This window comes from Anopheles merus, chromosome 3R (assembly GCF_017562075.2).
Source record: "Anopheles merus strain MAF chromosome 3R, AmerM5.1, whole genome shotgun sequence".
In the NCBI taxonomy this organism is placed as follows: Eukaryota; Metazoa; Arthropoda; class Insecta; order Diptera; family Culicidae; genus Anopheles; species Anopheles merus.
Genome location: NC_054084.1, coordinates 1,440,181 through 1,464,811, shown reverse-complemented (window position 1 = coordinate 1,464,811; position 24,631 = coordinate 1,440,181). Strand labels below are relative to the sequence as shown.

Here is a 24,631-nt window from a genome sequence, read left to right as displayed (position 1 = left end):
TGTTGAATGAAACGGCTCTCCTGCTAGCCAGCATTAAGCGAAAACGTTAACCATGTTATCTTACCTTCGCATCGCCGAGAACACGATCCAACTCAATCCACAATCCTTTTCTTTCATATTTTTCTCAGGGTTTTTTTTCATTATAATTAACAAAAAAAAAAGGATCTGGATGTTTCGGAACGGAAGCATCCCAAAACAGAAGGGAAAGTGTAGAGCAGTGATTTATGCTTTTGCAACAGTGTATCGAACAGTTTGATTAACTTTGCATTGGTTTGTTTGTATATTGTTTTATTTGTTCATTTTTCATTGTCCACATCATACTCTCTCTCTCTCTCTCTCTCTCCTCCTCCTCCCTCGCTATCCCCTTGTACTATTCCCTTCTCTCTTTACAGTGTGTTTTATCCTTCTTTTATTTATCGTTTTTTGTTTCATCATGCTCCTGATCTCTTCCCAAACGATTCTTTGCTTTGGGCGCACGACGCACCGCTGCCCAGCCAGTGCGGAATGGGCATCGAAAAATAACGGACCGTTAACGTAAGATTTTCAAACAAAAAGACTCACACATCCTCATCATCAGGACACACTCGTTACAGAGCTTGCGTGCTGTAAAGTCTCGTGAAGCTTAATCAGAGTTCTTAATCTTTTGTTTAAATACGGCAAGGACTTCAATGACACTAGTTGGATCGTTCCGATCTATACATATATGTATGTATGTATGTATGTATATGGGGGATGAGAAGTATGGAGGTGGGAATAATTACAATTCGTCCAGCAACTACAATACAATAACTGCTAGTTTTCTAGATGCTTACCGATTGAATAAAAAATGCAAACTTTGGTATCAATAAAGAAAAGGCTTACACGCAAAAGGTTCCACACGCAAAGGGCATGCCACAGCTGGGAAGAGTGTTGCTCCCCCTGGTGGTGGGGATTTTAAGCTACCGCGCAAATCGATTGCAATCGCCGTATCCTCCAAACGGTGGAGAGAGATGAATTTTACTATCGTTTGTTTGAAAGGCTGGGAAACGGTCCACCTCTCGCCATCGTGTGTGTGTGCACCGGTTGACCGGTGGTGCATGTGGCAGAGACACAGCAATAAGCAGGCTTGCACGAACGTCCCACTACACACCGGTCGGACTTATGCCGTCTGTCCGTTTTTGGAGCATAAAAACACACTTTACCACACCACAGACAACGATTGCGGTAAACCTTTTTGGTGAGCCTTTTTTTTTTTTTTTTGTTCACACCATTCGAGCTGATTAGCTGCCAAGAAGGTGTTTCGAGCAGTTTGGTATGGGCGGTTGCGCAGGCGTTCGCTTCTTGCGCAACCTTTGCATCCAAACCCAGAGCGTACTTTGATGGAGTTTGCGGCTCAATCTTCCTCGAACTGCTCGACCGTTCTCTGAATCTGTCGCCTAGCGTGTGCGCCTAACCTCTGCTGTTGTGTTATTGTGTGTGGCTGGGCACTAGGACGCTCGCAGAAGACCACATTAAGTAGCTCCAAAGTGTTCGTACCACGCATGGGTGGTTGTACAATTATACTGCACATAGATAATGGCGTTAAATATGTATGCGTATTTTTATATGCAACTTTGAAAAGCTTCCATCATTTCGGCATGTGCCCTTGCATCTATTTCTAATGGGGGCGAAAATTTACTACGGCATTTGTTTTACATCATAGGGCTAGTTTCTGCCCCCATCCCAATCTAGTGCTGTGTCCGTACCCTGCGCGACTGTGCATATTTGCTAGTGCAACCTTTCTCGGCATCTTCTCCTCTCCCTGGACAGAAAAACTTGTACAATTGATCTTGTCATTTTGTGCACTGTATCTAATTGGATCGTTTTCTTAAAGTCTTTTTGCCACCCATCTCTTTCTCTTATTGACGCAAAGATTTACAACAATGGAAAGCTTCTTTTGCAAGTGATGTTTGGAGATCTTTAAAAGAAACGTTCTGATTCAAATGATGGCGTTTTCAGTGGAAGTACACAAACAATACGTTTTTCGCCAAGCGATTTACTATGGAATGAAAATTAACTGAATCAAGATAGGAATCGCTTTTCTCATTTAATTCTATTATCTTTGGACACTCACACACATCGAGAAGCTTTTGAGAGCTTGTTTAAGGGAGGGGGTTTGTTTTCTCTTATTAAAAACGTTTATCTTTATCATGATTAACAGCAACGGCAACGGCAGTTACCCTGCCTGGTGATTTTTCATGTAACACCTTGTCCACCCAACCTAATCCTAAAACAGTAACTGTAATGTGTAGTTAGTTTCGTCATCCCCGATCTCGCCAGTCACCGCAGTCACACCACCAGAGTCAGTCCGACCATCTGTCTGTGAAGTGCGTTTGGAAGTATGAAGGACAGACAACGAAGAAACGAAGGGTTTATGCGGGTGTTTGCTGCAGGGTTGCTGCAGGGTTTGTTCTTGAACCAGTTGAACCAGTTGGACACTTCATTCGTATGGAGCGGCGCAATGGAACGTATTTGCCACCGCCCAAGGAGCCACTTCGGAGTGTACATGCACACGCACACCCGTGTACATGCACACGCACACACACACACACATACACACACGCCATCAGGTGCGTGTGTATGGGAGTGTGCTAGCAGAGGAGCTAGCACTGTGTGTGTGTGGAATCGTAAAACGTATGCTTTAGGGATGCTTTATGTGTACGTGTGTATATATATAATATATGTGTGTATAGGGGGTTTGTATATATATAAATGTATTTGGTTTTGCTTCTTTATATAAAATCCTTAATTTCACCATCAGAGCAGCTAGGAAGTAATTTGTGTGGTTTGCAATACGCGTTTTTTTCATACAATGCGTCGGTAAATGTTAGTTTTTGCCATGTTCCGTGATCAGATGTTCCTGTTCGTGTTTTTCTTTTTCTCTCCCATTGTCTCTGTTCCGTGTCGTGATAGAATTGCGCGTTTTTTTCCGATAAATCGTTTGCTATGGTTCTGATATCGGTATCCGTTTAGGAGCAAATATTGAAATTATATAACTGAAGCCAATACAAAAACCAATCATCGATACTGGGAGGATAAATAATAAGTGTCTACTGAATTGAACAGAATCGTCAATGTAAGATAGGAAATACAGTTTCTTCAAAAAGATTTGACTACTGTTTCAAATGTGAAATGAGGATCGGGAAGTGATTGGGAAGAAAATTTAAAAAAAATGGAAGGATCTTAGTGGTCTAGCTCGTTCAGCGCTCATCCCCATTTCTGGAACAGGCCCATGCGTTGACAGCGACAGTTGGAGCCCCAAAGGTTGCATCGGCAGGAGCTGTTGTGGCAGCAGTCGTTGGACCGATGATCGCAGTTGCCACCTCTTGGGATGCACCCCCTTCGGTATACCTGGATCAGGGATGATCGTCTGCAAAGTTAGGAAACGAAATGACACTGTTAAGTAGTGGGTTGTCATACAAGCGACATTTGTTGGGAAAGTTTGGTAATATCAACTGAAGAAATAAGTAATGATGTACTAAATGTATGCTATCGGTTTATCTATGACTCATCGAAATTCTAAATTATCCTTGTCGTTAACATTATCGGGGCCTTATAGCTTATTTGTTGAACAATAGCAGTACATGTGAACATGATACTTCATAACTAGGAAACGACACTAAATATGAATACGTTAATTATCTCCACAAACAATGATAGCTGCTCCTACACAAACCCATACTCCTTGAATGGCTATTAATCATCCAATCACTGACAGCAGCGTTAGACACATCGATAGTGACATCGGCAAAACAGTGCCTGTCTCTTGGCGTAAAAATGGTGTACCACTCATTTACCGCTACTGAAAACAAAGACCAAACAAGGCTACGGGATGAAGATGACACGAGCTTCTCAAATGTCAGCTCTCCACCTCCCACGGAGAGCAGAAAAATAGTCCCAAAAATGCCAAAAGCGAAAAATTAAACGACAAAACAAAAAACGAACGTGCCTTGGAACAGCATAATCGCACAAAAATCGTTAATCCGGTCCCACTAATAGAAGGTCACGCTGGAGGAAGCCACATCGTCGTCGGTCACGGTTTTTGGTAAACAAAGCTCTCGTACAGCAGTAGCAGCAAAAAAAACGAACAGCTTGATAACTACGGAGTGTCGAAATGTGTGTCGCTTCCAATCAATTTTCACATCCCACTGCCGCGTCGTTATCGGCACATTTTCCTCTCCCACGCTACGGACCATGTATGACAACTCAGCATTTTTGTCGCCTTTTCCCCTGGACTACATTCTCCAGCCGCGACCACAGAGATTAAGTAAACCGTCAAATCGCAAAAGCTCAAAAGCTCAACCAATAATGCGCAACAACAACAATAACAACAACAATAGCGTTCCCACAAAAAAAAATCACGTACAAGTGGTAGAAAAGTTGAAGTTATGTTCCACTGGCTGGAGCGATTTTTTTGTTGTTGGTTTTGTTATTACTTACTCCCACACCTACCAACCATTACGATGCCTGTCCGTTAGTGCCACACACTCGTGTCGCCATGGTGCGATAGGAATTTCGGCATTTATCGTACCGATAAGGCGTTACGAAATCAGAGCGAGAGAGGAACATGGCAGCGTAGGGGACACACACACACACACACACACACACACACACACACACACACACACACACACACACACACACACACACACACACACACACACACACACACACACACACACACACACACCACGCACACACACACACACACACACACACACACACACACACACACACACACACACACACACACACACAAAGAGAAGAAATCCTCTTCGTTGGGCTGATAAAATGCCTTGGACGAAGGTTACAGTGCGAAAGGAAAAACAATCTCCTGTCAGTGCTGGGGCTTTCTCTGTCATGATGACAACAATAATAATAATGCTAGCATGCTCTTGATCAGAGCGCTTTTCACTGGTGAGTGGAGTTGGGAGGCGAAACGGCCACCGTACCACCGGCCCTGGTCCTTGAAGATGTTGTGTCGGTGTCGCTTTTTTTGTTGCACTTCTCATGGTCAAGCGCTGGTGGATTTGTGTCGTGCCTGTACTGCTGCCCTGTGCCAACACATATTAATATCTCCAGCGCTTTCTACTTATCGTTATCGGCTTTGTGATGTGTTTTGTTTTCGAGGTTGTTGTACATTTTTTCGTCATTTTCTTCGCTTGATAAAAGGCTTTCTTTTGCACATTTACAGCGAAATGTTCTACTTCTCATTCATCTTGCTTGCACTCCCTAACCCCAACTCTCTCTCTCTCTTTCTCTCTCGGTCTCTTCCCAGTTCCATCCATCCTATCATCTGTCTGTTTGTGTTTGTCGAGTGTAGTTGGCACGTTGTTGATGAAATGGAATTTTCATCACGTCCCGGATTGGTTGTACTATCACTACACTCGAGCCGCTGCTATCAATCCTCAACCAGGGCGGGATGCGGTGTAAGCTAGTGTGAAATATCTACACATATTGGTACACATTTTTATGACGAATGCCTGTTACAATTCCTCCTCGCACCATATGGTGCTGCAGTAATGAAATAAAAACAACATTAAATTACTTCACCAGTCGCTTCGGGCCGTGCACTTTGTAATAGAAAAAGTGGCCTTATTTGTGCCAACAACGTGAACAACGAGAGGGAGAGGTCTTAGAATCCACTTGAAAGTTATTTGATTTTCATATCGCATCTAATCGATCATTCATGACAAAAACAAAAGCACCACCACTCCACGACCACGCAGCAGGATGGTGGTGGTGGTAAATTGAAAAACTTTTTCCACCAGAATCCGTAGAGATTTAAGGGATGTAGCAGCTCTGGAAGTTCATCGAAACTGGGCTACGCTTTGGGTTCTTTCGGCAATGCAATGATTTAATATTTCTAGAAATGGAACTTCGAGAATGTTTTGTCACGTGATTTGAATGGAGCTTTTCGTTTGCCCATACTTACTTCGAAGCACCTCCTCCTTGCAAATAGTTTTCTAGCACCCCATCGTCCGTGAGACTCGCTCGATCGCTATCCTCGACGTCATCTGTAAATAAAGAGCAATGGTATATACTTGTACATTAATGGTCGAGTTCCATCAAAAGTCGAAGAAAAATGGCGAAATGTTTGGTTTCATTAATTATGCCTCTCCAAAGAATGTAATTAAGCTAATAAAGTGATCACCACCATTTACACCCATGGGAATGTAAAGCACAAACACACACACACACACACACACACACATGGAAGATCGCAACCTTGACGTTCCATTATGCCATGCTGCTATCCTTCAATTACCGCCCGTCAATTAATCGTCCTTCAAATCACATCATTTCCCACGCACCCAAAACGCAACGCACAGAGGCGTTAGGGATGGGAGGAGAATTTTGTCATTAAATTTCCTCCCTAAATGCTTCCAAATAATGCAAAAAAACACACCACCCATGAAATTCCATATGTCGAAAATTACCGCACTACGCTCTATCCTTTTACGTTTCTTTTTTTTTTTTTGTTTGAATGGTTTTGTGGTCCTTACGCCCTCTCTAAAGCTACTGGAGTCCAACCAACGCTGGCCTGTCGATGGGTGAATGGATACGATAGCAGCATAAATTTGTACCGAACCAAGTTAACATCCACTTAGGGCGGCACATGAGATCACAACCCCTACGTCCCAAAGCATACGGAGCAGCGCCAGCAGCAGCAGCAACAACACATTATTGATCCACGTGATCGACATCACACGTTGGTGGCTGGCAAAGTGTTGATGGTGGCCCACCGCGCTGTGGGAATGCTTCCTCCCCGGCTGTGTGTGTAGGATGAGGAGTAAGTGCGGGTTGACGTTTACGCTCACTTGCTCGCCGGGACCTGGGACCCTTTAATCGATCTCGTCGTAGGCGTCATAGACACAGGCTGGCCGGCCAACCGAACCGACGGAACCATTTCGTTAGTGGTTAGTCACATGGATTGATTGTATTTATTGGCTGTATTTTTTACATCGCCACACACACACACACACACACATACTTTTCCCTTATCGATAAGAGTACGAGTCAACATCACAGGCTGCACAGCTGGTACGATGGTACGTGCAAGCGAGGGCGTTCAGGGTACGAAAAGTGCGATGTAATTGAGCATTAAGTTGGTGCGTCGAAGGAATAACGGGGAAGCCGGAACACTCCACTACCGGGGTGGGTCGGAAGAGGGGCGGACGACAAAAAATGACGAGCAACTGGAGATAAATCGTCTGCTAGTGTGGTACAGCATGTTACCAGCGAGCGCCCGATGACGTTCGGGTGTGTTCTATATATATATTGGTTTCTCGTTTGTTTTATGGTAAGTTTATCGAAATCGAACAGAATCAATGGATGGGCTTGGGTTGGGATGGGTGCTGGAATGAAGCACCAACGTGTGAGCGAACGAACTAATGTACTAAACTGCCAGCCACACCAAGTCGATGTTGACGCTCGCCGATAAGTTTTGGGAAGGAGCATCAGATCAGTTAATAAATAATTAAATTTTATCTGTCGTTGCAAAACACAACGAAAAACACTGTAGTGACAGATATCGTTTTCACAGGAAATGTCCCACAAAAAACCGAAAACAAAAGGCTTCACTTTCACAACAACGTGTCCTGCCGATATCGGTATCAATTTCTCATCATCCTTGCATGGAAGAATGCTACCTACTGAAGCAGCACAGCTGACTCCCTTGCGTTAGCACAAAGCTCCTTCTCGCCCAGACCCAGCACCATTCAACAGGTTACCAATTACAGCAATCGCTTCCCAACCCGCAGGGTAAACGAGCCCTTTTGCGAGCCTTTGTTGCATCATAATGGGAGATTTATATCAATTGCGTGAAACGGCCTCTGCCTCTGCCGGATGCTAGCTGGAGCTGGGGAAGCCTTTTTTTCTACCAGCGCCCGAATCAATCCATGAATGAATGGAAATTCTCGTAGGAGGAAGGAACGCAAAAACCTACGCAAAATAAACCACCCGTAAGGATACATCATCTCTCGCCTTGTAGATAGGCTGGATGGGTGAAGCAGGACAAGAGAGGGTTTCTGGTGAATCGTTTTAAAAAGACATTCCATCCATTGTAATTATGAATGGCTCCAAACGATGCTTAGAAAAAAGAGCTTTTATCACTGGAATATGCACAACAGAAGGGTCGATAGCATTGATGCTGCCTACAAATGCTGCCCATAAATTCGGTGTACATCGTGTCTGCATTATCAAGTCCTTAATTTTCATGAACAAACAGCCGCTTTAACAAAACCACCACCCAGGGCTATGACCACATCAAAAACGATTCAGGCAGACATAAAAGTTAACCTCATTTTGTGCACTCAAAAGGCTCATCTTTGCGAAAGCTTTTCGCGGCCCACTCCAAAGTAAGCCTTTTGTGATCTGCCAACCATATGCCACAAGATAATGCAAGAGGGCGGTTTTCCTTCACTTCCTTGTTTTTTTTTTTGTTGCTATCTTTACACTGCTTCCGACTATCAAACAGGATATGAGATCACACTTCCTAGCTCGCATAACGTACGACACTGTACGATAAATCGTTCAATAACGAAACAAAAAAGTTTAGCTAACGTAAATTAAGCTCCACGCGTGAAAGAAAGTATCCCCAAGTCCGTAGAAATTGACCCACCCCGGAAACTCTTGCACATAGTGCCCGTCGTGCACTTCAAAGGAACTTCTCCATTCCCCTCGCTCCACAGTAGCCTTGCTGAAGCACCATTTCGTCAACGCCAGCATAATAATACCCCCTCTGCTTGTTGATTTAACGATGCCACGGACTTTCTTGACCATGGCCAAAGGGACTGCGCGTGCAGGGTGTGCGGCTGCTGCGGCTCGAAAAGCACTCTCCGACACTCCAGCACGGTGAGCAGGCTTGCTGGGTTTTGCTAGCTGTCCTCTATATTTTCCAACCCCACTCAAACCAGCGGCTGAAGAATCGTGAGAAAGCGAACGAACGTTACACTGTGTTCCTTCTGCGTGCTAAGGAACATGCTTTCTCTCACGCCCCTGTTGGCTGTCCTATGCGAAGCATGTCGCCAATGGCGCTGCAGTGGGATGGCAACGCATGACTACGATGATGATGATGATGTTGATCCATTTTTATATTTTTACATCATCAATTTGAGGGTGCTTCGGTAAGCGTGAAGTAATATTCGTAGATTTTATTTGCCAAACGATGATAGGGCTTCGGCGAAAAAACAGACCAAAAAACACACACTCACAGGAAACCCCCGGCACATCCAGACCGACGCCCTCATGCAGGGCGACGCTTATTGGGAAATAGGGGAAATTGCTTCATCCAATGTTATGCTTTTGGAATTTCGGGAATCGCAGATGAAGAAGCATCGAGCATGCATACCAACGATGAAGCAAAAGCTCCCACGAAGGGGGAAAGGGGGCGTAAGAAAAGTGACATAATCACGTTTTTAATGTAACTTAATTTAACAACCGTTTGAGGAGGGGTGAAACTCGACGGTGCATTGTACAGCGGGGTTTGATTTTCTGGGTTTCCGGAAGCCCACAAGAGCGATGTTTTATAGGGAAAAAAAATCGAGGATGGAACATAATTGGTAAATTGTAAGCGATACCTATGCGTCTGGGTGATGAATTCCTGGAGTTTGTAAGCAAGACGACGAAGACGACGAACCAACGTCATACAATGTGTGATGTGGGACGAAAATGAGTTTTGGTTAAGCACATTTGGTTCCATTTTTCATCTCATCATCAAACATAAAACCTAATCAATCTTTATCGTCCCATCCTCATCATAAACTCAGTCGCTGGGTAATCTAAATGTTGCTTTGAAATTCTCACAGTCTTTGCTAAGAGTTACCCTTTATATCCCATTGACCATTATAATTCGCAAAGTGGTTGCAATCGTTGCAATATCCTCTGGCTTTAACTGCTTTTCTTCTTTAAAAGAACACGACTCCCATCACAAAAAGAAGGCACAGCAACCAGGGGGAGGATACAGTTCCAAGAGACGGCCACCTTCGCCGCTGTGTGTTGATTCAGAGTGCAATTTCAATTTCCTCCTTACTTCCTGGAGCTGGTCGTAAGACACCCACAACCCCACAATCCACACAACGTACGGAGGACACAATGCTCCCCCCGGAAACGCCATCTGGGTTTTGTCGACCAGCCAGAACCAGCCGGAGGTTATGGGTTGCTTTAGCTCAACAGAGCTTCATTTATTGTGCACTGGCAGCAGCGAGTCCCAAGGGACGGACCCTGCAGCCCTGGTGCCGGGATCGCTTGCGGTACAATGGATCTCAAAATGGCAACCATTAATTGAGACCTTTCCAGCTTACCGGTTCCGGTCGCACCAAAGGCACGACGGGGAAGTGTGTCACCATGATCCAATCCTGGTGTAAAATCTGTTGCTAAAAAATTGTCACACACCAGACAGAGCACATGGGCCTGCTCCAGAGTAAACTGCTGTTACGTTGATTGGATCATGCAGCGACTGCAGACACTTAATGGTCGAGACTGGCCGAGACGAACAAGAAACGTCGCCCCAGCTGGAAAGGGTGGTTTGGTGGTTTTTGTGTGGATGATGATTCCATTAAGAATGGTTTATCCGAGAGTTTGTAACATAGATCCTCAGACTAATATTGTTAAATTAATTAAGCTTTCTACGTTGTATCATCTCATCCCTAGGAACCAATGGCTAGCTAAGAGATGGTATGAATAACAGAGTCATTAGTAAAACTAATCTCAAACGAAAAGCTCTACACACGGTAGATCAAATCTCGGCTCACTTTAAAATGGTTTAAATCCCAAACCCAACACGCCTTGCACCCTTTAACCCAATCTTAAGCTTTTGAGGTTTTTGATGTTATCTACCCTTGTTTTCTCCAGTACCTTTCGCCCACCACGATAAAGCTGTTTAACCGAAGGCACAGCACCTAACCTTCCTCGTCGGTACAATACACCATGGCAGACGCCCTGTTATCTAGTATTGTCGCCAGTCACTGATCCGTAAATGAGTACGTCCTTGTTTGCTCTCCTCCTTTTTTCCGTTCTCTTCCCTGGCAGTCGGATGATGGATCCCTTTGATTGGCATGGAAGCACAGTCGTGTGAGTCAAGCGTAACGGTACATTATGTGGGGTTCAGTGCGCGGATAGAATCGAGATTTATTCTTTTCCAACATTGCCCGTATCGCTTTTTTGTAGCTTATTGACCCTTGAAGGCTGATTTTCGGGTGAATTACTGAAGGTGTCTGGTTTAACAGGAGATCAGCTTTACCTATGCAAACAGGCTTTGGCGTAAAATGGAAAAGAAGACACAGTTCCTTCATCTAAAACACACACACACACACACACAACAAAAAGCACTTAACAAAGCTGTACAAACAAATACGCGGACACACGCCCACACTAGCACTAGCAAACCTAGCTGTCATTGAAGACGAGCCAAACGATATCATCTTTCAACGGAAGTGCCTTGCGTCCATCGACATGTCCATTTGCACGTCAACATCAAACACTTGCGTTCCTTTCTCCTAAATTCAATAACCATTTCCATTCCATCCCCAAAACTACCTTCGACCGGTGTTGTGGAGACAGGACAGGTGTGTCTCAATCGCCATCGGAACGGGAACGGCAATCCAATTCAAACTCGGGCTTTCCCCTTGAGAGAGGGGGAACAAACAAGTGATCGATTTTCCACCGTTCCACCTGTTCCATAACTTAAACAAACTCCTTCGTAGAAAGTATGCTAACTCTATTGTATCCCTCAGTTTCTGTTCCGGGACATACGTTAAATGCAAGCTTCGTAATAACTACCCAACGGCTTGGGAGCTTTCTCGGCCCGAAGAAGCAAAGCCAATAGGCCAATGCTCACCCTCCTCGAAAGCTCGATCGATTGTTCCTTCCAAGAAATCGGATCTTGGAAAATCAGATAAGAGCAACGAGCAGAAACAACAATCTGCAAAGTGTTGCTAGTGTTGCAGTGCCGTGAAGCTAATCGAATTACCATCGTCATCAACACCGCCGTGTCGCCGATGCATACGTAATTAAAGCTCCGCTCAACAACGGGCCACAGCAGACAAAAACGGCAACCCACTCACTCCGGGCGGAAGAGCGTTGTATAGCTTTCCGGATCCATTATTAGGTTTCGTAAAGGCGCCCTCACGTTCATCTCATCCCTCCTCCCTGGCCGTCCCTGAAGGCCGACCCCCCGGCACCGGTGGAATGGTAGGAAAGCGTATTTTCTTTTGTAACTATTTATTTACGTATCATAAACTACACGGCGACGGGTCGCACGGGTGTAGCGTTTCATTATAATTTATGCAGCCATTTCTCACGCTGCGGGTGAGCGAACGTGAAGCGATGAATATATTGCAATGCCACGCTTTACGCCCAGGCTAAGGTTTCTAGGCCCCTTCCCCCCCCCCCCAACCCCCCCCCCCCCGTATGTGTTTGTGCACGATGTGAAGGAAGTAATGGAAGTTGAATCTTTCTTCTTTTTTGTTTGTAGTGCATGGAACCACTCTCTCCAAGGTGCCATACATATTTCTGCACTAACCTGCGTTAGTGCATTTATATCGCAAGGGATAAAGAGCGGCTGGCTGTGGGTACGTTATTGAGATAAAGAGCTGGGATAGCAACGTAATGGAATTATTGCAAACGCGTCGGCTAATGGGAACAGGGCGCACACCATATGGTTAATTTCCATTTCCATTTTACAGCGTGTCAGAGCTGAAAGCGACCAAATTCGTTGAAGCCGACTTCTAGGGAAAACTAGTCCTTACCTTATTTGCCTTTTACAACTAGTCTATCTTAAGCGTAACTTACTTCATACACTAACGTCACATCCATTATGATCTATTTTTGAAAACCATTACCAACCACAATGACTATTTATATCGCAACCCACACCATCATCCAACGGTACCTTCAAATGGGCCAAATTACAAGCTTCCGACAGTGTTTTCCCATCCGACTCGACCGACTGATGCATCCAAACTTGACACATTGAGCTGCAACCGAGGGCAGCGCTAAAAATAGTGTCCATTAAAACAGACACACTATACATCGTCACCACAATCCGCCAGCTTAATCCCGAAAAAGGGGGAAATTAAGCATAATCGATCGGGCTGGTGAACGGCGAATTCGGAAAGGTCAAATTAACGTTCCCGGAACTGTTTACTCCAGCTCCTGGTCCCCGGATCCAAATTTTGTTTGCATCATCGTTTATAAATTATTCATAGCTTTATCCACCCAGATCCTCTAGATGCGTTCCATAGGTCAATTATAGATATTGTGGCCTTCAATTCCCGGCCGAACTTTGGTTTGGCAATACAACTAAGCCAAAACTGGTAACCACATTTATGGAGAATGGAGTTGCAAACAGTGCCTTCTCACATATCTCGGAAACGAGGCAATCAGAAGCCGGCAAAGTTTAAAATATGTTTTTTTTTTATTCTTTTGCCACACAACATGGTCAAGGGAAAAAAGTTTCTATAGAACACCGTAGCGACCTGTCCGACAATAGCTTCATCGCTCGCACGTACTACACCCGCACAACAATTTCCTCGACAATTCTTTTTCCAAGGGAAATAGCAAACTTCACCATGCAAGTTTGTCGCTTCGAACCGTTTCATTCCATTTTTATTTGTGTTTGCAAAACAATAGCTACTACGCCCCTGACTATTTGCTCACAGTTCACCCTCCAACTGGCAGGCTGGCAGGCAGGCAGACAGGTTGACATAGTTTAACGCCAAAGCGCCATACGGATAATGCGGCGAGAAGTTGTTGGTGGCACCATACCGGAAATACACAGGTGAAGAGGAAATTGTTCCCTGCACTCTGCATGGTACGTACGCATTTCCTGTGTGTGTTTTTTTTTCTGTCCCCCAACCCACCACGCCGGATTATCAGAAAGCTCATTCCAGTTGGTAAACAGTTTACCGAACGACAAATGATGGCCAATATTTCGCTCCACCGCATGTGGCTCCTGTGGCATCGGTGTTTCGCTTCTGTTTTTTTGTCCAACAGGCCTCAACAAAGACCACGAACGTCATCCACATTGCATCAGCTGCCTGTTTGCGGTGGTAAAAAATTGCATCAGCTTCAATTACACCCCGTGCCATGCAGGATAGGCACGAGCTACTTTAACCCGGGAGTTGGGCTGAAATTAGCCTCGCTTAACTCTTCCCATGCTCGGTGGCGTGTGAGAAGTTACAAAAGCACCGTACGCAAGGCAAGTGTTATTTATCTTTCCTCTTATCCTCCGATAAGCGGCGAGGGTCATGCAAGTGAGTAGAAGGGGACGAGGGACGTGAAACTGTGAACGAGGCACCGATGATGCTTTCTACCTAACAGCCCGTACGTGCCAGTACCTTTTGCCGACACTTTAATTGGTGTTTCAATAGATGGTTAAGCGCTTGAATGTGATGCTTACCGATTTATGGTGACGATAAATCATCTATAAGCAATAAAACAATAAACAATTTCAGAGAAATTCGCTTACAAAATACTCACATAACTCTCAATAGCTAGATTATGGTTTGCAGTTTGCATACTTTAAGGCGTTTTGTTGGGTGCTTCCAAATCTACATCCCAAACGAACCAAATACTTTAAATTGTAAGTAAACAGGGTTGCACAAGAAAGCAATTAAATCCTTCTTTTTACAATATTATCCATCCACACGGCTAGTGGAAGCTCCTGCCAAAACAATGGGCAAATGTAAGGAAGGACATGCATCATAATTCTCTCGCATTTCTTCACTACTGCACCACGCATAACAATAATGCTTGTTGAAAATGATCTCTTTTTTGTTGTTTCTTTCTTTCACAACTGTTCCGTTTCCCGTCGCAGAGCGAGAAAAATAATAAATTTAATCACAAAAGTCATGCACCGTTTTTCCTTTTGCAGCGCATCCCGTCCGACGGCACACAATGCAGCGCACACGCAACAATACCGAACCGGAAGCTGCTGGGAAAATGGTTTATCTGCTTCCCATTCCCCAGAGTGCACACGAAAGGCAGGCCAAAAGGACTTCTCGTGACGGCACACTGTAGTTATCGGTGTCCTAGATAAGTGGCTAGTGCTTCACGAACATGCTGTACTACCACTGGGTGTCTCGCTAGTTTGTCGGACACCGCCCGGAGTGTGCTCATCCCTTTCGGAAGAGTTTTTTTTTTTCATCATCGTCATCATCATCTGCAACATCATTATGAACTTGGTCGGGGGCGTAAGGCGACGAGGAAAAGGAAGCTCACCCATTCACACCATTCACAGAATAAACCATTTCTCGCTCGCTCTCACACCGTTCCACTGTAGGAATATGCAATTTTGCACAATTTACATCCAACCAGTTGGAGCGAATTTGCACATAGCGTTAATCACGCCACGCATCGTGTTACAACTCCAACACGTCCAATGCTAAAGCAGGTGGGCTGCTGATAAACGATTCACTTCCAGGTGCCAATGATGCTAAAGTCATTAGTCTATCGTTAGTCGTTGGCGTTGGCGGCCCTGCTTGCTTTGAAGTGTGACACGGCGCGCGCTTAATAATGAACCCAACAGTATCAGTACGGAATCAGTGGTGAAAGAATATTGCATTCCCACGCCTCTAAAGGAAGCATTCAAATCTGCGACATGAAATTTCCATTTCGCCGGCTGTTTTGGTGTTGCATATGGATAAAATTGGAAATGATTTCGATGGATGATTGAAGAGAGTGGGCACATTTCACACAAACAGCAACATACATATTTATAAACGTTGTCGGATAGCACATCCATTGCACAGCGAAGATAAAAGAACGAAAGCCAATTAAAAGTGCAGATAGGTGGGTCGAAATGTGCCTCAACCAGTAATGAACAGTCCCAAGATTATTGTTAATCTTCTTAGCTTAAGTTGCGAAAGTCTAAATCCAACTCAAAACGGTCAGACCGGTCTACCCCGTGTTTGCAATGTTTATCTATCGTACGTCTTTTTCTACAAAAAAAATCAAGCGACCGCCTTATCTCTTGTAGCAAGATGAGTCTTCCCAGAAGTGCCATCTATCGTCCGTAATGATCGACAGAAAATACAATCAGGGACATCAGCCATCAGGAGCTTCACGGGGGCTGACCGATTTGGCTAGCGAGGTTCACCCACGAAAGCTTCAAAGTTAATCTATTTTTCGATTTTACGTCTTTGTTTGATCCCTCGTTGGCCACGCAACTCTCGCCAACAACAGACGGTAGGAGTTGCTTTGCCTTTCTCTATTCGGCCCAACACACCTCAACGAACCAGCGGGACCAATAAATTCATCATTATGCCAAGCTGAGCAGTCAAACCGTGTCTCGTGTCCGTTTGAATCGATGGTGAATCATTCAAGATGGTCATTTTTCAAATTTACTTCCCTTAACAGCAACAGATCGTCTCCGTGGAAAGTGTGTCGTAGACACGAGAGCACATTGGAGCGCACAGCAAACATTCATTTGAAAATTATTCCCTTATTGATGATTTTTTCCCCTCTGTTTGTTTGCTCACACAGTCCGTTTCGGTTCGAAGAAATTGTAATTCCAGTCCCGGGTTGTGCGGGTGCTGCCCCTTACGCTAAGCTCCAGCAAACAAACGCGCAAATGTGTTCGCACCCGGGCGCGCAGTGCGCGAAAATGAAAATTGATTTATTGGAAGAAAACCTTCATCACCGTCCCGTTGGAATACTAATGAGTGATTGTTTGCAGAAAGTTCGTTTTTTTGTGGTTGCTTATTTTGAAGAAAATTTATTCCTCAAGGAAACTTTCGCCTTACCGGAGCAACCTATAAGCACCGCGGTTTGCTGATTATGTTTCACTTTTAGAAATAATTTACACATCGAAACAAGCTCCCTTAAACGCTGGCTAATTGATACGCACAGACAACTGCAAGCGGTCCTAAGCAAACGCCAGCAGGCAAGTGTTAAACTGTTCCTCGTCGCTCCAGTATCCAGTGAATAAATCGTTCGGCACGATCGCTAGCGATAAAGGGCCGCTGGGAAACCCCACAACAAAAGGCAACAACAAAAACAACGCTGCGAAACACTGCGAAAGAGTACGTATTAGTGCAGCGTGAAAAGGAAACCCATCAAAGGTGGCGCTGCTTTATGGCAAACGAGGCCAATTATGTTGCGTACGCGCCTACACAGCGACGCTTCGTCGAAGAGTCGTCGGGTCGGCGCGTGATATTCGGTGCGTGTTGAGCGCAATGGAAGAGAAAAAATGCAACTGTTTATAGAAAAAGCCTTTTCTATGAAATAAAATTGTGATACCGGCATTCCATAAGCCCTCGTTTAAGAAGGATTACCAAACGAAACGATCCACAACTACGTTTTGGTGAATGTACCTAACTAATGAAGGCTTTGGAGCTTTTTGAAAATCCTCTGGATTCAGCACGCACTTCTAAAACAAAGTTAGGTATTTGTTTCTACCCTTTACAACTATAAATGGGTGTTTCTTTCACCGCTTCCCCCTCAAAAAAGCCGCACCACATTAAACAATTACCTTTCCATTACTTTATCTTTGTCTAACTCTTTCGTTCCACTCTGTACGTTGTGTAATGGCGAGAAAGTTTTTCGGTACAATCATTATATTTTAATCATTTTCCAAATTTCCCTCCCCTCACACACAGAAGCCAACAAACCTTCCCCACCCACCCATCATCCTCTCATAATTTGCTGGCATTTCCGCGAACGGTTAGCCCGACCGACCGCCTTCGCTCCCTTAAATAAACCGTCAATCAACCTGAGGACGGTAACGGTCGCGTGGATTTGGGGATCGAGAAAGGGGGTGGTAGTGGCGAAATTGGTTCATCAAAGCACCGGAAGTTCAATCGATCACTTCGAGCTGTCCGTCAGTTGCTTTAGGCAGATTTACGTCAACTTAGTGTCAGTGCGGGCAGGCAATGTGCGCGCGGCCCGTGTGTTTAAGAGGGCAAGATTTGCCGAAAGCAGTGGGAAGTGCCATTTTACCTGTTACTTTAATCGAGCAACTGACGACGGTTATGGTTGTGCACCTGGCCAAGAGACCTTTTTTGCAATCTTCAAATCATTTCACTCTGCAAAGTTGCTTCCAAGACATTGCTTATAGAAAAGCCACCGTGGTTTGTTGCAATATAAACCTGTCAATAGCTCCCGCTCACTAGAAACTCCCATTTGCATGAAATATTTGCACCTTGACCTTAAGATCACAACCAAAAAAGAAAAAAATGTAACAAACACATCTATTTTATGTCCCGGTGGAACTGCCCAAAAAAAAAACAGACTTCTCCACGCAAAAACTGTCCCTCAAGCACGCTCCTCGCAACACATTTTCCCTCTCTCCAGTGGCGGTGGAAAGTTTGCGTGACTCAGGCGCACAAACTGTGTCACAAAACGGCCGAGATGGCGACGAAATTGAAACGATGACGAAGCCGATCTCCACCTCCCCAAAAAGCTGTATCCAATTTCGCACCCACGCACAGGCTCAGTCGTAGGTGGATCGCTGTGTGCCATCAGGCGAAGAAACTGGCAGCAGTGAAATGAAAGTGTCTTTCTCCCGTAAAACGTTCACTTCCGGTTTCCTGTCACGGCGCTTTTTAATTCCTCGGCAGCAGTTGCTGCTGCTGCTTTGTGACGAATCACTGGCGCGTGGGTAAGCGTTCGCCGACAAAAACACCCCAATACTGCTACCGGCTGCTGAGTGGACCACTTCCCTTATGTCTTTCAAATGAGACATACGAGAACACTGCTCAAGAAGTGCTCTCGGAACAGCCAACGCACAGAGCTACAACGATAATTCATAATCGTTCAATTGCTGTCCGAAGCAATTTCGTCTGTTTCGCCGAGTTGTGCCGAGCAAGCAATAAATGTGGCTGCCATTTTGTTCTAGTTTTGGCGAAATGGCGAGTTCTTCAAAAGTCAAACCGAGCGCCAGAAACACACCAAATGCTTGGGGAGAGGGAAAGGGGAAACAAATGCGGGTCAACAGGACCGTTTGTGTTCCCCGATGGGTAATCTTGTCCGTGAATGGGAAAAAGATATGAAAAACGAGGTAATCATTCAATGTCGCTTGAAATTTCCACACACTCGTTACAGCGGCATTCCTTTCCCTCTGCAGTGCTGTACTGCGTCTTGTTTGTCTGCAGCAGCATCCTTTCGGTGGAAGTAAATAATCGCATGTTTTGGGGGTAAAACAGACGGCAAATAAAAAGAACACAGTTTTGTGTGTGTGTGGCTGATGAACTTTTGATTCATAAAAAGTTCTTTCATATGCCAATCGTACTCGGAGTCCTCAACACAATCCTCGGGAGCATTTGTGTGGGTGCTGCAGTAATATATCCACTTTGCGAAGTGTTTTTATGCGAAGTGATTAAAGGAATGATTCCGTAAAAGCAATATCTAAATGGCTTTGTGTGTGTTGAATGCTGCAAGCCCCTGCCCCAGCTTTAAAGTGAGCAAACACATTTTTTTTTATTTTTATGGATTCGAAATTCATATTAAGGACTTTATACGTATGTGAAAAATTTTCAAAAAAAATACGCCATTTTTCGCACTGATTTTCTGATCAACCCAAAACGCGTGTCAGTGACATTTCAAACCGGGAAAGCCACAAGAAAGCACCCATTTTTCCACTGCACGCCAAACCGGTTATAAAATTTCGTCCAAACGACTTGGGTTCGACATGCCAACCACCGGATCCACAATCCTCCCCCGGCCCTATAAGCCCCACCATTTGCGAAGGGAACGGATTGCAATTTTCCTCACCCTCTGCTTTATTCTGTTTCGCTTCTTTTTTTAACAAAATCACACGGGTGAATCACCGCACAGGACGACATTTTTCGCCAAATTCCCTTCCAATGGGATGCCATTGACGTTTTTTGTGCGGTATTTTGCCCGCTCGTTTTTTTTTTCTCCTCCCATTTTAGAACTCATTTCCAAGCGTGATGAAAGAGTTGTCAAACAAGGCTTCTGGGTTTTGTGATAAACAAGACGTGTCATGTGCATTATTTACACTGAAAAACCCTGACACTCAAAGCTCCTTCGTTCCATTCTTAGCAGATGGAAGGAAAAATCCATTTCTAAACACGTCTGATGCCACATCTAAAACATAAACGGAAGGCTGCTACCTTCGCACAGTACCACCTGGCTGTCGGGCTACGGACAGGTTTTTGTTTGATTAAAGTTTTTCCGGTACTTCTCGGTACGAAGTTTTTTGACGAAGGTACGAAGGGCCCATTCAATTGACCGGTGTGGCAAGTAGGCTTCCTTTTGCGCCAATGTATTGGTACACAAGTTTGGAAAGAATTATAGGCCCGGCCGCCGCCGTACTACTTGTGACCAAAACATTAATTAACGCTCTGGTCAGTGGTTATCCTTAGTGGAGAGCCACACAAAAAAAACACTCAATTAACGAGGACGATAATGGCTGATAAGACGGTTGCACGTCGTGTCTTGGATGAGTCAGCAACAGATCTCATCCTCATCTAGAGATTAATTGAACTTTTCGGGGTGTTTAATACTCTACAATAGAAAACTCTTATATTGCAGATTATATTGAGTGTAATCCCTAGAAAGGCATCGGTTTGTGACGAGAACCATCCACTTGCATCCCTTTTTACATGGAAATGCATGGCAATATGGTCGTCCTGTTCATCCTTTTCAGTTCTTGTTCTTGCCCCGTGTGTGTGTGTGTGTGTGTGTGTGTGTGTGTGTATGTGTGTTACTACGGGTTCTATTTACAACACTTCAAGATATTTGGCGCCAACAGAGAGCAGTCGCGCTGTCGGTGATCGTGTCAGTGGACTCTGGGGTGTACGGATACAAACAACAGCTATTTGCCGAATTCGTGTAATTTGTTCGCCATATAACTTTCATCCCGCGTTCCCACTTTTCTGCTGACAAGTCAAACATTGACTTGCGACATTATCCGATTGTCTTCGCCTTTCTGCTACTGTCTGTGCTGTCCTGGCTGTCTGTATGTGTGTCGATCTGTCTGTCACGGTTCAGCCCAAATTGCTGCATTCCGTCCTTTCCTCCAACAAGGAAAACCACCGTTCAACTCAATCAATGGCACAACTTTTCCCATCTCAATCCACGCCTATTGTCAATGGGAAATTTTAAATCACTGCCTGCTTCCCCATGTCTACAGCACAGTTAATATAATCAATAAATGCTATGCAGATAACGCAATGAAGTTTGGGTCTATGAGGCGTAAAACGCGCTTCACCTGCAGCAATCGTTGCCACAGCCCACCACCGAACACGAATAATTCATTCAAACTTTGCGCACAACCGCACAATTGTACTGTGAAAGTTCTGTGAAAGCCTGTAGAACTTGTGTGTGTGTGTGCGTGTTTGGAGCAGTACCTGTCACTAACTCAGTTCGGCTGCCGCTGGCACTGTGCTCTGGTAAACCATTGAAAACTGAATTGTTTTACTAAGAAAAAACCGAAAACCATCGGATAGCTGGAAAAGGTTAAACAAGTTTACCTTTGTTTGCTAAATACAAAGCGACCAGTAGGGAATTGTTGATTACAGTCCCAATGGTCTTTTAATTGATAACACAAAAGAGTGTCTTTTCTTCGCAAAACTACATACAACAACCCAGCAGGGAGTAACTTTTCCCCTTTCAATAAGTCTTGATTCATGTCACACCATACACTTAAATGTATCTTTTCCCCCCTAGATAATACCCCAGATTCATCAAAATTATCCCTTTGCTCTGTGTTCGCCATGCAAACCACGTCCGGGTGTAAAGTGAGTTTTGCAGACTTTCATGCTGCGTGACTCGCATTCAACGCGAGTGAAACTTTTATGCACATGTCTGGCTGCCAAACATTGGTACGCCATACATCGCTCTACTTATCGCCCAACAGTGTGATGCCACAGTGAACACTTTAACACCACCAACCACTGGCTGGCGCCGAGCATTGAATTTTACCTCCGAGATACGGTGCTCTTCGTTGCTTCAGACATCCGCTAGTTCGATCGTGTGCGAAAGGATAAATATTTACGCACAAGATGTTACTTCCCGAGCACGCCATCCCCATCCCTGCACCTGCAAGTGGAACGCCACACTGGAATTCACACTCATCGTGTTAGCGCAAGCGGAATAGAGCAACAGAGCTCAACGGCTGGCAACGAGCCACGAGAGTGGCATGAGGTATGCTTTCCACAACATTAAAGCCATTCATAAAATTCCACCACCAGCATACCAGCAGCGAGCGCAGCGCTGCAATCGGACTACACACGGGGCCATTTCGAGCGCTTCCATCGTACGGGAGGCTGGGCGTCTCCATTTGCCCGACGGAGGCACAACCTCGAGCACGACCGGGCGCTTCCATCAGATTTCATCGACCGTGAAGGGATGCAGCGCAAAACAGCCGAATGGACTGGTTGTGTGTGTGTGTGTGTGTGCTGCTAGCGATAAGGATGGGAAGGGAGTGAAATTCATTAAGCTTGTCAAGCGAACGGCACATGCAGCTTAACCTTTGATTGTTGTCTGCTCGGTCTCTGGCTCGCTCGCTTGCTCACTGATATCTTACGGTCGAACGATGATAGCACAACAACGCACGCACGCCCTGGTGTAGTGGAATGCTTATGGTTGGTTAGAAGGTAATTGAATTATAATAGGCAAACGAGGTACGACTCTAGTGTGAAACAACGGCGTTTGCTGCTCAACGTAGTATAAATGAATTAACCAAATTGAACAAAATGAATCGGATTTGTTTGTGCTCGTATAGAGCACTTAAAATGCTTGCATGGTTGATCTTCGAAACATAATAGTTTTCAAAACATTTTCCACAACCAGCACCACGAAACGTACCCAAGCACAGACACCGAAAAGTTCGTACCAAACAAAATACGAAAAAACGTCCGGAAATTATTGCCCCGCTCCCAGCATGGCGTGCTTCTTCAGCCCATGGCATGCTGCAGCCCGTACACCACACCCATTTATTAGAATTTCCTGCCTTTTCGACCATTTTGCCTCGCGACAGCGGCCGCCCAGCACACACACACACATACACACAGCATGATGCCTGGAGGGCATTCAACAGTTTGCGGCAGCGAAAACACCGTGACACCGTAACACTCACCGCACCACTCAAATACACCTGGATGGGAAGGGAGCTGGCGAAGGCAAAGCTTGCTATATGCAACAGGCTGGCTACACTTGGGCTCAGTGTTCCCCGACGGCACCAGGGATAGGTGCCACTTTTGCTGCGTGTTCCTCCCTCTGCTCGTCAAATGCCACCATATGGTGGCGAAACCGTTAACGCACAGTGACGGGGGGAGGCGCTCTACTGAAGTACCGTCTGTCACGGCCTGCTCTTCAAGATAAATGAGCTCGTCCCAGCGCTTTGCTAACGGTTGGTCGCTAGGGAGAAGCACACATGATGGACGTGCTTACACACACAAACACACACTCATTCCGTGGATGGATTTTCGGGAATGTCGGGTGTTGGGAGCATTATTTTCTATTGCTCACAGTCACGGCGTTTCAGCGTACATTTTGCACACTGCAAGATCACACTTACCTTCGAGCAGGTTTGAGGCGGGCACTGGGTACCGCTCCTCGGACTCGTACAGATAGTTGCTGGCACCGTGCGCTCCGGCAATGAACGCAATCAGTAAGCAGATCAACAGTCTTCCCACCGTACACTTATTCATCTTGCTTTGGCCACTGCCGCTGCTTCACCGTCGCTTAGCACACCACGATCACGTATCACGTAAACCCACGCACCCGGTCGGGTGTGCGCACTGTTCCTTTCCTTTGCTTCAAAAGCGCCCGCAACTAGTTTGCCACGGCACACTAAGATTCTCCTGTGTTTGAACCGTTAATTCAAAACTTCACCAAAACACACACACTCGACACGTACCAGACACGATCGATTTGGGCTGCGTTTGCTAACAGCTTATTAGCCGCGCTTTACAACAGGTGGGAAGATATGACACCCTTTCAATCACTCTCCAGCAGCTCTGCCAACCTCTGCCTTCGGGAATAAAAAGCTCGCCGTTTTAGTAGACGCGTTCGCTATTCTGTACGGCAGCAGCTCACACAACAGCAGCAGCCACTTCCGAGAGCCACCGTTTCCGAGAGCGAAATGATGGGCCACCGTCACTGCCGCCACGTTCTTATATAGAGCCTATCCGTCCACCTTCTCGTGCGCGTCGACTGTGCGGCGTCCCTTCTCTCCCTCACCGCTGTACTGCTGCTGCATCCCTTACTGTACTGTGCATCTCTTTCCATGCTTGGCCGTGTGTGTGTCTGCGTGTGCCTCACTCTTTCGCAGGGACAGTCTACGGCAGTGCCCCATCCGTCTCTCTTATCTTTCGCCGTCGTTTGTTAATCATTGCCGAAGCTGAAGCCGAACGTAACCGAACTCCCGAGTCGCCGAGATAGCACGCACCATCGTGGTGCGCTTTCTGCTACTACTACTACTACACACACACACACACACAGCGTCCCATATCCCATATCTCGTCTGTTTTGATACTGTGTTTCTATTTCTCCGCGTTCATCCTGCCTGGCAGGAAATTGGTCGGGAACGCCACTATTATCACATTGCGGTGGCGTCGTGCTACAGAAACCCGAGAGATGTAAGGCGCGCGGACGACGACGCGCCTTGATCACTATGGGGCGGCTGGACATAATACGGCGCTGC

General features: G+C 45.5%; 1 protein-coding gene across 2 annotated transcripts; it reads right to left on the bottom strand.

The window, feature by feature from the left end:
• Positions 1-310: 310 nt before the first annotated feature.
• Positions 311-24,094, bottom strand: LOC121597956. 2 transcript variants are annotated; one of them, XM_041924316.1, is made up of 3 exons: positions 23,504-24,093; positions 5,954-6,035; positions 311-3,388 (listed from the first exon to the last, which is right to left on the bottom strand). In XM_041924316.1, exons 1-3 carry the CDS (start codon positions 23,634-23,636, stop codon positions 3,226-3,228), a joined length of 378 nt encoding a protein of 125 aa, XP_041780250.1. In that variant the 5' UTR covers positions 23,637-24,093; the 3' UTR covers positions 311-3,225. The 2 variants fall into 2 exon arrangements, with proteins under 2 accessions (XP_041780250.1, XP_041780251.1); XM_041924317.1 differs by lacking the exon at positions 311-3,388 and adding an exon at positions 5,566-5,896 and having other exon boundaries at positions 23,504-24,094.
• Positions 24,095-24,631: the final 537 nt, after the last annotated feature.